This window comes from Geotrypetes seraphini, chromosome 3, assembly GCF_902459505.1.
Source record: "Geotrypetes seraphini chromosome 3, aGeoSer1.1, whole genome shotgun sequence".
NCBI classification, from domain to species: domain Eukaryota; kingdom Metazoa; phylum Chordata; class Amphibia; order Gymnophiona; family Dermophiidae; genus Geotrypetes; species Geotrypetes seraphini.
This window is the reverse complement of record NC_047086.1, coordinates 339,835,551-339,849,375: the sequence shown is the minus strand read 5'-3', so window position 1 is coordinate 339,849,375 and position 13,825 is coordinate 339,835,551. Positions and strand designations below refer to the sequence as shown.

Sequence of the window (13,825 nt, the reverse complement as noted above, 5' to 3'; positions counted from 1 at the left end):
GTTTAATTACATGTTGAGTGAAAAAATATTTTTTCCTGTTTGTTTTAAAACTACTACTTAGTAGCTTCATTGTATGCCCCCCTAGTCGTAGTATTTTTGGAAAAAGTAAACAAGCGATTCTGTCTATTTGTTCCACTTCACTCAGTATTCTATAGTCCTCTATCATTTCTCCCCTGAGCTGTTTCTTCTCTAGGCTCTAGCCACTTTAGCCTTTCCTCAAAGGGAAGACATCACATTCCTTTTGTCATGTTCATCACCCTTCTCAAGATAGTCTTCAAGATAATGAGGGAAAAGAGCAAAAAAAAATTCTTAAGCCATGGTTTATGCTGCATTGCATGAAAGAAGAAAACGGTCAGAGAGTATCCAAGGTGTCAGATTTTGTTAGCTAATAATCCTCCAAACCATCTGCTTCATACTTGGTGAGTGGTGGTCTGAAATAGAGAGCTGATCGGGGACGACGGGAATCCCACAGGACCCGCGGGTTCCCCCTTCGGGTCACGGGGATCCCGTGGGGACGCCCCCTAGGGTCACGGGGATCCCTTGGGGACGCCTCCGAGGGTCACGGGGTTCCTGCGGGGCTGGATGTACTCAGTCGCGCGGCTCTTCTCCCTACCTGCTCTGCTTGCAGCACAGAGTCGAACGGAAGTCTTCCCACATCAGCGCTAACGTCGGCGGGGAGGGAGGGTTTAAACAAAGCCCTCCCTCCCTCCGACGTCAGCGCTGACGTCGGGAAGACTTCCGTTCGGCTCTGTGCTGCAGGCAGGGCAGGAAAGGAGAAGAAGAGTAGCCTTGTGGCTCAAGTGGCGTACCAAGGGAGGGGGGCGGTCCGCCCCAGATGCAGCACAGCCGGCCAGGTCCCCTTACTTTTGTGGCGCTTCCCCGACCGACAACAGCCCCGGTCCGACAAACCTCCCTGCCCTGTAGCCACGAATCTAAATTACCTTCTTACAGCAGCTGTAAGAAGGTAATTTAGATCCGCGGCTACAGGGCAGGGAGGTTTGTCCGACCGGGCCTGTTCTGTTGTCGGTTGGGTGGGGAAGCGCCACAAAGGTAAGGGGTAGGGAGGGAGAAAGGGAGGAAATGTGGAGTGGAGAAGAAAAGACACTTAAGAGAAATGGGTAAAACTGAGGGGGGAGAAGGACGCTGAAAGCACTGGGGAAGACAAAGGGGCGGAGAAGGACGCTGAAAGGCCATGGGGAAGACAGGGGTGGAGGGGTGGGAGAAGGACGCTGAAAGGCCATGGAGAAGACGTGGGGGTGGGAGAAGGACGCTGAAAGGCCCTGGGGAAGACGGGGGGGAGAAGGATGCTGAAAGGACATGGGGAAGACGGGGGGGGGAGAAGGACACTGAAAGCACATGTGGAAGACAGAAGGGGAAGAAGGACACTGACATGACACGGGGAAGATGGGGAGAAGAAGGACGCTGAAAGGAAATGTGGAAGAGAGAGTGGGGAGAAGACGCTGGCAGGGAAGAAGACAGAGATGCCAGTCTATGAGGGGAGCGGAGGGAAGAAGATGGGTGCCAGACCAATTTGGAAGGGGGGAGAAAGGGAGAGGCACAGTAACAGAGCAAATGGAAGACGCAGAGGGAAGAGAGACAGTGGATGGAAGGAATTGAATGAGAACATGAGGAAAGCAGAAACCAGGCAACAAAGGTAGGAAAAGAATTCTATTTCTTTTTTTTTTTTTGCTTCAGGATAAAGTAGTATATTAGTTGTGTTGATAAAAATTTATAAACATTAGAGGCTCTGGTAGAAACCCGTTTACAAAGTATGTATTCTTCCCAATTAATATTTCCAGATTATGGGGAACCACAAGTACAAGGGGGCACTCGGAGAAATTAAAAGGGGACAGGTTTAGAACAAATGCCAGAAAGTTCTTTTTCACCCAGAGGGTGGTGGATACATGGAATGCGCTTCCGGAGGCTGTGATAGGTCGGAGCACGTTACAAGGCTTCAAAGAAGGTTTGGATAGGTTCCTAGAGGATAAAGGAATTGAGGGGTACAGATAGGAGTAGAGGTAGGTTTAGGGATAGTCTGGGACCACTGCTCAGGCAATGGGCCTGATGGGCCACCACGGGAGCGGACCGCTGGGCGAGATGGACCTCTGGTCTGCCTCAGCGGAGGCAATTTCTTATGTTCTTAATAAAGTCTTTTTGCTTATTTGTAAATGGGTTTCTACCAGAGCCTTTAATTCAGTAGCATAATTAAATGAAATAACTATTTCTGAAGTTTATAGGGACGGGCGGGGACAGAGGGGATTCCTCACGGGGACGGGTGGGGATGGAGGGATTCCTTATGGGGATGGGTGAGATTCCTCACGGGGACGGGTGGGACTTTGGCGGGGACAGGTGGGGACGGGTGGGATTTCTGTCCCCGTGCAACTCTCTAGTCTGAAACTCTGAAGTATGACCAAAAGAAGATTCAGAGGCTAGACTGAGAGCCCATAGGGCATATTTTGGGTTTTTAGTAGAACCACTATAGGGAAATTACCCCAGTGTTTCTTTGTTTGTTTGTTTTTTAGTAAGAGCTGCCTTATTCATGGCAGGTTGATTTAACAGTAGATATTCTTGCTGCTTCTGGCAAAATTCCATCAAACACATTGGGGTAATTTATACTGGGTTTTACTAAATGGCACTATATGTTTTTAGCATGGGCTGGTGAAGTAAATGCTCCAATGCTCATAGGAATTCTATGAGCTGCAGAGAATTTACCTCGCCGACCAATGCTATCTCTAGCGCCGTTTAGTAAAAGGAACCCTTAATAAACTTTTCTTTTTTTTTCATGGTTAAAACTTTGTTTTACTCATGGAAATAACTTTTTTTCTAAAATTATCCCAGGATTTACTGTACAACAGTACTTTTACACAACTCCAGGGTGGTCATATTTAGGGGAGTAGTTTGGGCAGAGTTGTGAAGTACACATATAGTTTATAAGATATGTACATGTGTGTATAAATTTACACAAGATTGTATGTAAATGTATGTGGGTGCTTTTAGCTGGGATTGTTGAAGGTTTTGTGAGGCAATTTTGTAAAGACATAAAGACACATAGGGGCACCTATGTGTCTTTATAAAATATCCCCAAAATAGGCATCTAGTTGGCCTCTTATAAAATTACCCTCATTTTGTCTGCCTGGAGACTGTGTTGATTTGTTAGCATGCTATACATGTGTATGGAAGGTTCAAGTCCACACACATCTTGAGTTCATTTTCCATGGAAGTGCCTAAAAAGCAAGAGACAAGCTTGGCCGTTGACTGGTATAGATCCAGATTCTGGCTTCAGCTTAATTGTACTCCCTTTTGTTTTCCGCTTTCTCTGATTTCATATATATATATATATATATATATATAATAATATATATAATATATAATAATATATGTAATAATAATAATAAAAAATAATAAATATATATATATACATATATATACATATATACAAATATATATATATGTATATATATGTATTTATATATATTTATTATTTTTTATTATTATTATTATTTTTTTTTTTTTAATAATGTAACCCTTGCTGTCTTCCTTTTGTATCCTTTGTTGTTTCCCTCATTATTTTAAATTGTCTGTTAGCCTCCCTTTTATAAGTATACTTTTTTTTAGCAATGTTTTATGTAAACCGTTTAGGCTATACATTAAGGGGTATATCAAACTGAAATAAACTTGAAACTAGACTTCCCCACTACTAAGATGAGATATAGCCAAATTGCTGCACAAGAAGGTATTGTTGTATTGTAGAGGTAGCTCATAATGAGTGGGTAGGAGGTCAGTAGTAGAGCTAATTTTTCATGATATTTGTTTATTGCTAACTTTGATTTTTATCTCTCACAAATAAATAAAGCTGATGCTTTGTGCACAATTTGTTTTGTAGGACAGTGCTACTGTTGATGCGAATAATTCTTGAATATTGCCAGTGTGTGGATGATATACCTTCTATCACTACTGACATGCTCACTCGCCTATCGGATTTATTGAAGGTACAACATTGATGTTTAGCTACAATGTGTCTATGTGGTAGCTAGAAATCAATTTCTTTCCAGCTATACAAGCAACCGTATTGTACTATAACTGACCCTCAGTGGCACCACTCAGGACTCAAACTTTTCATTGTCCTGAGCTTTACGTGTCAGCTCGTCACTGGGTCTTATGGTGTTCTTCATAGAGCTTGATTTTTATATCTAAATATTTTTTAAAACTTTTCATCTATTTATATTTTTTTTATATTTTTGTACTTAGCTTAAAACTGTGGCTAAGTCTTCTTGGCTCGAGATGTCAGCATTAGTTAGGGATGTCAAAGCCGACATGTTTCGCCTAGATAGCTTTTTCAAGGCTCCATCCCTGTAAGCATAACCAGCAAAGCCACATATTAATAACGCCACATATTAATAACGTTGTACTAATAAATTCATATCAAAAAGAGCTCTTCCTTTACCCAGCTAGCTAACGCCTTGCTGGATTAATAGCAAACTGCTTACCTCTTTCCCACCGACAACCACTGTAACCGCCAATTCTTTACACCGGAAGCGGCAGCGTTTTTTCATTTAAATATCTAGGGTTGTCTAATAAGCCCGAGGGCACGTAATGACGTGAACACTGGCGTAAAAGACTTCCCTTTACAGTTATTTCTTATTCATTCAATCCTGATCTCAATCCTCCCTCCTTATTGTTTTTCTATTTCATGGGTCAGACTAACGACATCCATTCTAACTTGTTGTTAAGCCCGTAAGGGGATACTGTGTTTAAAACATAGATCCAACGCTGTTCTTTGTAATTTAAAAGTTCTTCCACATTTACCACTCCCTCCCTCCCTTCATTCAACTGATCGATTATTCTCCATTTTAACTGGCTTGGTTCATGCTATTGGTTAATGCAATGTTCTACTATCGGGGCTTGTAACATTCTTGTTTTTATCCTTGATTTATGCTCATTCAATCTTATATGAATGGGTCGAGATGTTCGCCCTACATAAACCAAGTTACAAGGACAGACCAAGACATAAATTACTTTTTCTGTCCTGCAATTTGTATTTGCTGACTCTATTATCTTTTTCTTAGTTTGAGGATCTGTCCACGTGATACCCTCAATAGTGTTTACACACCATTGCTCCCACATTTACTATGATTCCCTACTAAGTTTTATGTCTAACACCAATCTTTTGTTGCAGCAAGAGAACATAGGAATCTCAGTGAAAACTTTATGAAGCTGTAAAATTTGCCAGTGACGTTTTATCTGACTTATCAATTCCTTTGCCGCTTCAGAGTATGGCAATACACAAATGAGTCTCTCTATTTCTTCAGAATTACTTTTTTACTTTAAATAAAAGCTCTCTGTTAGCATAATTTAGCTCGTGTGTATGCACGATGAATAGACTTAGTTGGGTAACCACGAGCTTTAAATCTATCCTGTAACTCATTTGCCGCTTCTTTAAAATCTTTCATATCTGAAGAAACTCTTCTTACCCTAAGGAACTAACTAACTGGAAGGTTGAATTTTAAGTGGTAAGGGTGATAACTAGAAACATGAAGTAGTGCATTAGGGGATATTGATTTTCTAAAAAGTTTTGTATTCAGTTGAGTATTTTGTTTAATCAATTGCATATCTAAAAATTCTATTGTGTTCTCATGATAAGTGGGGGTGAACTGGAGATGGGGGTCCCTAGTATTTATCCATCCCAAAAATTCTACTAACTCTTGTTCAGTACCCTGCCAAAGAAAGAAAATGTCATCCAGAAACCTTTTCCATAGTGAGATGTGTTTATAGAAGTCAGATGGATAAATTTCATTCTCTTCAAATTTACTCATATAGAGGGTAGCTACTGAGGGGGCTAAAGTAGCTCCCGTAGCCACCCCCTGAGTTTGTTGATAATAAGTACCTTCAAATTCAAAATAATTATTTTTAATCACCCATTGTGTTAATGTCATCAAAAACTCAATGCTAATTCGTTGTTCTCCCTCTCTTTTGGTCAACACCTCTTTAACTATGTTTAAGGCACCCTGTTGTGGGATCTTAGTATATAAAGAGACAACATCAAGCATTACTAAAAAAGTGGTAGATTCAGGGGAGCCTTGCTCTTATTGGAGGATACTGCAGAGGGGCTTTGAGTGCCGGTTTCTGGTCTCCCGCAGCAGCGGTTCAACTTCTACCTTACTGGCTGGCAGGCACTTACAGAGATGGACCCCCTGACGTCATCGGGTCCGTCTCCAACACTTGAAAACCAAGCCGCCGCCGCGGCTGCACTGGGAGCCTTGCTCTTATTGGAGGATACTGCAGAGGGGCTTTGAGTGCCGGTTTCTGGTCTCCCGCAGCAGCGGTTCAACTTCTACCTTACTGGCAGGCACTTACAGAGGCGGACCCCCTGACATCATCGGGTCCGTCTCCAACACTTGAAAACCAAGCCGCCGCTGCGGTTGTGGCGGCAGCCGCACAGCCGCAGGGCGTGGCTGAAGGGGCGTGCCCTAAGGGGCACGCAAGGCCCCTTGGGAGCCACGAGGAGTCCGGGAGCTGGAATCGGCTGGTAATATAAAGTTTTTCCTATAATTATTTATATGACCGTTAGAATATGGGAAAAAGGAAGATTAAACCAAAAAGCTCCACACCAGGTCCAATGGACAGACATTTAACATTATTTTCTGATAATCCACCTGTGGTACAACCAAATGTGGATTCCTCCTTGTCAGGAGCCTCAATAAGTCCCCTCAACCGCACTCCTCCCCTTCATCCGGTACCCAGTGATAGTGGGAATATAAACCCTACTATATCCGATGCTCAAGTGGTTTCATCTACCCATATAAGTAGATTAGTATATGCTGAAATACCTAAACCATTGATATTTCTGGAGGAGTGGATGAAAACCCACGAACAGAGGAAACACAGGATATTACTTTAAAAGACTTATGGCTAGGAATATCCAGACAACGATGAAACAAATGGGAGATTTTTCTCAGTTAGTTTCTGCTAAATTAGAAAATGTGGATTCTAATCTAGGTTGTTTGGATAAACGATTAAATGTTGTTGAAACTCAATGTAATAATTTACAAGCTGTCTCGGTATCAGCAGTTAAAGATTCTACAGTGATACATTCTAAAATTGAATCTATAGAGAACATGAATAGAGTTAAAAATCTCCGCTTGGTTAATTTTCCAGTAACTCATTTACTGTCACCTGAGATTTTATTAAGGAAGTTTTTCAAAGAAGTACTAGGAATAGCCAATGCGGAGAATTTTCCAATAAATAATTATTATTATATTCCTCCAAAAAAAGTTGAATCTGCCCAGGAAGTGGACCATCTGACCACACCAGAGGTAAATTTGACTGAATTTTTGGAAGATACACAGGATGTGATTCAGAGTCGATCCACCCTGGTAATAACATGCATGAGCGAGATGGATAAGATGTTGATAATGAGACTTTACTTCAAAAACAGGCTAACAAAATTTTGTGGGGACTTGGTTAGGATTTTTCCGGATGTATCTAGAATAGAGAGTTGCGCGGGGACAGAAATCCCACCTGTCCCCGCCAAAGTCTCACCCGTCCCCACCCGTCCCCGTGAGGAATCCCACCCATCCCCGTGAGGAATCCCACCCATCCCCGTGAGGAATCCCTCCGTCCCTGTGAGGAATCCCCTCCGTCCCCGCCCGTCCCCGTGAGGGATCCCCTCTGTCCCCGCCCATCCCTATAAACTTCAGAAATAGTTATTTCATTTAATTATGCTACTGAATTAAAGGCTCTGGTAGAAACCCATTTACAAATAAGCAAAAAGACTTTATTAATTTGGAAATATTAATTGGGAAGAATTCATACTTTGTAAACGGGTTTCTACCAGAGCCTCTTTTGTTTATAAATTTTTATCAACACAACTAATATACTACTTTATCCTGAAGCAAAAAAAAAAAAAAAAAAAGAAATAGAATTCTTTTCCTACCTTTGTTGCCTGGTTTCTGCTTTCCTCATGTTCTCATTCAGTTCCTTCCATCCACTGTCTCTCTTCCTTCTGCGTCTTCCATTTGCTCTGTTACTGTGCCTTTCTCCCCCCTTCCAAATTGGTCTGGCACCCATCTTCTTCCCTCCGCTCCCCCCATAGTCTGGCATCTCTGTCTTCTTCCCTGCCAGCATCTTCTCCCCACTCTCTCTTCCCCATGTCCTGTCAGCGTCCTTCTCCCCCCTCTGTCTGCCCCATGTCCTTTCAGTGTCCTTCTCCCCCTCTGTCTTCCCCATGTCCTTTCATTCAGTGTCCTTCTCCCCCCTCTGTCTTCCCCATGTCCTTTCAGTGTCCTTCTCCCCCCTCTGTCTTCCCCATGTCCTTTCAGCGTCCTTCTCCCTCTCTGTCTTCCCCATGTCCTTTCAGCGTCCTTCTCCCTCTCTGTTTTCCCCATGTCCTTTCAGCGTCCTTCTCCCTCTCTGTCTTCCCCATGTCCTTTCAGCGTCCTTCTCCCTCTCTGTCTTCCCCATGTCCTTTCAGCGTCCTTCTCCCTCTCTGTCTTCCCCATGTCCTTTCAGCGTCCTTCTCCCTCTCTGTCTTCCCCATGTCCTTTCAGTGTCCTTCTCCCTCTCTGTCTTCCCCATGTCCTTTCAGTGTCCTTCTCCCTCTCTGTCTTCCCCATGTCCTTTCAGTGTCCTTCTCCCTCTCTGTCTTCCCCATGTCCTTTCAGTGTCCTTCTCCCTCTCTGTCTTCCCCATGTCCTTTCAGTGTCCTTCTCCCTCTCTGTCTTCCCCATGTCCTTTCAGTGTCCTTCTCCCTCTCTGTCTTCCCCATGTCCTTTCAGTGTCCTTCTCCCTCTCTGTCTTCCCCATGGCCTTTCAGCGTCCTTCTCCAACCCCCCGTCTTCCCCATTTCCTTTCAGCGTCCTTCTCCACCCCTTTGTCTTCCCCATGTGCTTTCGGCGTCCTTCTCCCCCCCCCGTCTTCCCCATGTCCTGTCAGCGTCCTTCTCCCCCTTCTGTCTTCCACAAATGCTTTCAGTGTCCTTCCTCTCCCCCCCCCCCGTCTTCCCCATGGCCTTTCAGCGTCCTTCTCCACCCCTTTGTCTTCCCCAGTGCTTTCAGCATCCTTTTCCCCCCTCCTTCTCTCTCGCCCCGGGTGCAGCACAGCCGGCCAGGTCCCCTTACTTTTATGGCGCTTCCCCGACCGACAGACAACAGCCCCGGTCTGACAAACCTCCCTGTCCTTAACCGCGAATCTAAATTTCCTTCTTACAGCTGCTGTAAGAAGGTAATTTAGATTCGCGGTTAAGGGCAGTGAGGTTTGTCGGACCAGGGCTGTTGTCGGTCGGTCGGGGAAGCGCCATAAAAGTAAGGGGACCTGGCCGGCTGTGCTGCACCCGGGGCGGGGCGGACCGCCCTCCTCCCTTGGTAGCCACTCGAGCCGCGAGGCTACTCCACCTTACCTTACCTTTGTTTAAGCCCTCCCTCCCCTCTGACGTCAGCGCTGACGTCGGGAAGACTTCCGTTCGGCTCTGTGCTGCAAGCAGAGCAGGTAGGGAGAAAAGCCGTGCGACTTAGCACATCCAGCCCCGCAGGAACCCCGTGACCCTAGGGGGCGTCCCCCACGGGATCCCCGCTACCCTAGGGGGTGTCCCCATGGGATTCCTGCGACCCTAGGGGGCGTCCCCATGGGATTCCCGTGACTCTAGGGGGCGTCCCCACAGGATCCCCGTGACCCGAAGGGGGAACCCGCGGGATTCCCGTCGTCCCCATTCCCGTGCAGCTCTCTAATCTAGAACCACTCAGTTGAGAAGGAAGGAAGGAATTTTTGAAACTGAAGGATAGAGTGTTAGCACTGGATGCATCCTTTTACCTGAAATTTCCCTGTAAATGTATGATTAAGTTACAAGATATTGAATATTCTTTTCGGGATCCTATACAACTACAACAATTTTTGGTTGCAAGAGAATAGAAAGAGAAATAGAAATGAGATTTGTTTCATCTAGCTGAGAATTTGAGGAGAATTAATATAAATAGTATCCCATTTTAAGGAATGATTCAAGGTTCTTTAGTGTGAACCAAGAATTATTGTCCTTTATTTTCTTGAATTTCATTTTGTTAGAAATAGCAAGATATACTCCCCATTAATGTGGGCTTAAAAGGAATTATGTATGTATGATTTGATTATGTATTGTTTTATGTGATTTTCCTTTTTTCTTTTGAATTATTGGATATTGTAATGTATTCAAAATTATAAATTTAAAAAAAAAAAAAAAGTGGTAGATTCAACTTGAGTATTCTGAATTAAGATTCTAAGAAGGTGAGAAGAATTTTTTAAATATGAGGGGATCTTCACCACTTTTTTTTGTCAAAAAAACATCTATAAATTTTGACAAGGGTTCTAGAAGAGACCCCCGTGTATTTACAATGGGTCTGCCTGGAGGGTTAATTTGGCTCTTATGTATTTTGGGGACAAAATAAATGTTTGGTGTTCTCGGATACTTCTCTAATAAGAACTGGTACTCTTTTTTAGTAAGCATGCCTTCCTCATAATGATGTGTCACAAAATCAAAGACATCTTTCATAAAAGATTTCAATGGACATCTCGAGCCAAGAAGACTTAGCCACAGTTTTAAGCTAAGTACAAAAATATAAAAATATAAATAGATGAAAAGTTTAAAAAAATATTTAGATATAAAAATCAAGCTCTATGAAGAACACCATAAGACCCAGTGACGAGCTGACACGTAAAGCTCAGGACAATGAAAAGTTAGTCCTGAGTGGTGCCACTGAGGGTCGGTTATAGTACAATACGGTTGCTTGTATAGCTGGAAAGAAATTGATTTCTAGCTACCACATAGTTATATGAAGTAAGCATCTGTAATTAAATATAGTGCTTTTGTTTGATAGCTACAATGTGTGGCATGTAGAAAGTAGCTTATGGAGAAGAGCTACATACTATAAATTAAAACAGATAGTTTTAGAAAACTGCCATTTAACAGTTATAAACTTGAGTTTAGTTAAATTTATGTTAAATTTAAGGCTTTAATGAGCAACAGACTTGGGGAAAGAAGACCACCTCTAAGGGGTAGAGACTAGAGAGTTGCGCGGGGACAGAAATCAAACCCGTCCCCGTCCATCCCCGGTAGAATCAAACCCGTCCCCGCTGGAATCAGATCCGTCTCAGCTAGGAGTCAAACCCATCCCCGCCCGTTTCTATAAACTTCAGAAGAAATTATTTCATTTAATTATGCTACTGGAAATATTAATTGGGAAGAATACATACTTTGTAAATAGGTTTACACCAGAGCCTCTAATGTAAATATAAAATATAAATACTCAGCTATAAAATATAAAATACTCGGCTGATGAGGACCCCCAAGCTGTCAGCCGAGGACTTCCTCTGCAGTTGGCCGGGGGTCCCTTTTGCCAAACTTGGCAGGCAGCAATAGCTTCCCTGAGTCACAGATGCTGGCACCTCAGTGGCTCATAAATGCTGGCTTAGCTTGGTGGAGGGGAGTTCTGGCCATCTCCAGACTCTAGAGGAGGTCTGCGGCTGGCGGTACTTGGGAATCCCCACCAGCCACAGCAAGGGTCAGTACTTCAACACTGTAGAAATAAAACTAGAAATGCATTTCCTTTTCTTTTGAACACAATACAAAGACATCTGCTATATACATTTCCCAAAGCTAACATATTTTAGTCAATACCGTTTTTTGCCTTTGTTGTCTGGAGACTTATTTTTCCATCAAGTTGGTCCCAGTTTCTTTTTTCTGCTTTCCCATCTTCTGTAAATTCTTCTGTTACTGACCGTTAGTTCCTCCTACCATGGTACAGCATTTATCCCTTATCATCCCCCAGAGCATTCCATTCCATCTCAGAGAGGGCGAGACCAGAAGGCCTTGAGCATGCGCAGATGCTCAAGGCCCAGCCCAGCCAAGAGGGAGGATCTTTGGGCACCGGCATGACCTATGCATTGGTGCTGGTGCCGGTGCCAAATCAGGGTAAGGGATGCTGTTTGGGTGCTCGGCAGGGGATGCCGGATCGCGGGGATTCAACGCTCGGTTTGCGAGGCACCATATGCGGGAATGTTTTGCTCGTCTTGCAAAACACTCGCAAACCGGTGCACTCACAAACCGAGGTTTGACTATTCTGAAAGCTTGGGCACAACTCAGGTATTTTCTTCAGTTAAATTTACAAGCCTATTTATGACTCAGTTTTATCTAAAATGCAGAACATCTCAGTAAATGATATCTATTTGGCTATTATTAGTCTTGATAGGCATCTAAATGAGAATCTCCAATGTTCAACTCAATTCACTGAACAGACTGTAGCCAAATTTGAAGAACAAGAAGCCAAAATTTAAAATGGAGAATAAATAGAAGAACTTGGAAAATCAGATGGGGACTCATCAAACTGCTCTAGCCATGTGTGCTAAGGACAGTTTGATGGTATACTTTAGTATGAAATCTTTAGGAAATACTTCAAAGATCCTAAATTTAAGATTACTTAATTTTCCAGTTATTTATTTTCTGTTACCTAATGAGTTTTTTAAGATTTATCTTTGGGAGGTTTTAGGTTTGACAGTTAACCATGCAGAAATTTCTAATGTTTATAACCTCCCTAGAGGAATTAGGCAGGGAAATCCAGAAGGTGAATTGGATAATTTGAATTCTCCAGATAGTCTTGATCTCACTAGTTTTTAGAATCATCTCAAGAGACTATTGTTATGAGGGCTATTTACTAGTTTCCTTTAATAATGTAGAGCAAAAAATTTTGGTGTTAAAAACTTTAATAAAAATGTACTGTTTCATTGATAATCTTTTTCTGTATTTCCTGATACCTCTAGACTTACACAATTATGTAGGAAGACTTTCCATTTGCTTAAGCCTAGAGTTTTGTCTATTGGTGGATCTTTTAATCTTAAGTTTCTCTGTAAATGTTTGGTCACTTCTTCTTGATTCTTCACGTTTAGAAAATTTTCTTACTGACAAATCCCCCCTTTTACAAAACTGCGAAAACGTTTTTTAACACCAGCCGACGCTCTGAATCCTGTGCGCTGCTCTAATGCTCAGAGTTCATGTGAGCGTCAGAGCAGCACACAGGATTCAGAGTGCCAGCTGGCATTAAAAACCGCTTTTGCAGTTTTATAAAAGAGAGGGGGGGGAAATTTCAGTTTCTAGATAATTATTGCATTGTGGGATATAAAGGGTTATATAAATTTGATAGTTTTGCCCTGCTAGGAGTAAGGTTGTATGTTTGTTTTCTATTTTAGTGTTATTGGATGCTTCCAGCTTTCATATGGGCTTGATTTGATTTAATTTCTTTGTATAAAGATTACTGTTAGAGATTTCTTATTTTTTCTTATTTTTCTTTCTGTAATTCTGTCATTGAAATGGAAAATACTAATACAAAAATTACTTTTTTTAATAAAAAATCTTTATTCATGTTCAGAAATTACAACAAGTGTACAATAATCACTCAGAAATATATTAATTAATCACTTGACAATCTTATTTGTAATCCTCCAAATATATAAATATAAAATAATCCCATCCCTCCCACCCATATATTAATAATTAACAATTATCAATTATTGTCATTCATATTCCCATCCCCCCTTTAACTTAACCAATACTGAAGTGTTTAAGATGTCTGATCATTAGAATAAATAATCAATGGCCCCCAAATCTTTTTAAACTTATTATAATTACCTTGTTGCACAGCAAGCACCCTTTCCATTTTATAAATATGGCATACTGAATTTCACCAGAAAGTATAATTTAGTTTAGTATAATCTTTCCAATTTCCTGTAATCTGCTGAATGGCAACCCCTGTTAATATTAATAGAAGTTTATTATTATTCGCTGAAATTTGGCTTTTAAATCTCATTG

At 42.1% G+C, this 13,825-nt stretch overlaps 1 protein-coding gene across 5 annotated transcripts in view; it reads left to right on the top strand.

The window, feature by feature from the left end:
* Positions 1-13,825, top strand: part of VPS54 (VPS54 subunit of GARP complex) — a 285,872-nt gene that overhangs the window by 184,815 nt on the left and 87,232 nt on the right. For all 5 annotated transcript variants that reach the window (XM_033938671.1, XM_033938667.1, XM_033938668.1 and 2 more), the window contains exon 18: positions 3,884-3,989. In XM_033938671.1, coding sequence (XP_033794562.1) covers positions 3,884-3,989 — 106 coding nt within the window. The remainder of the gene's footprint in view (positions 1-3,883; positions 3,990-13,825) is intronic.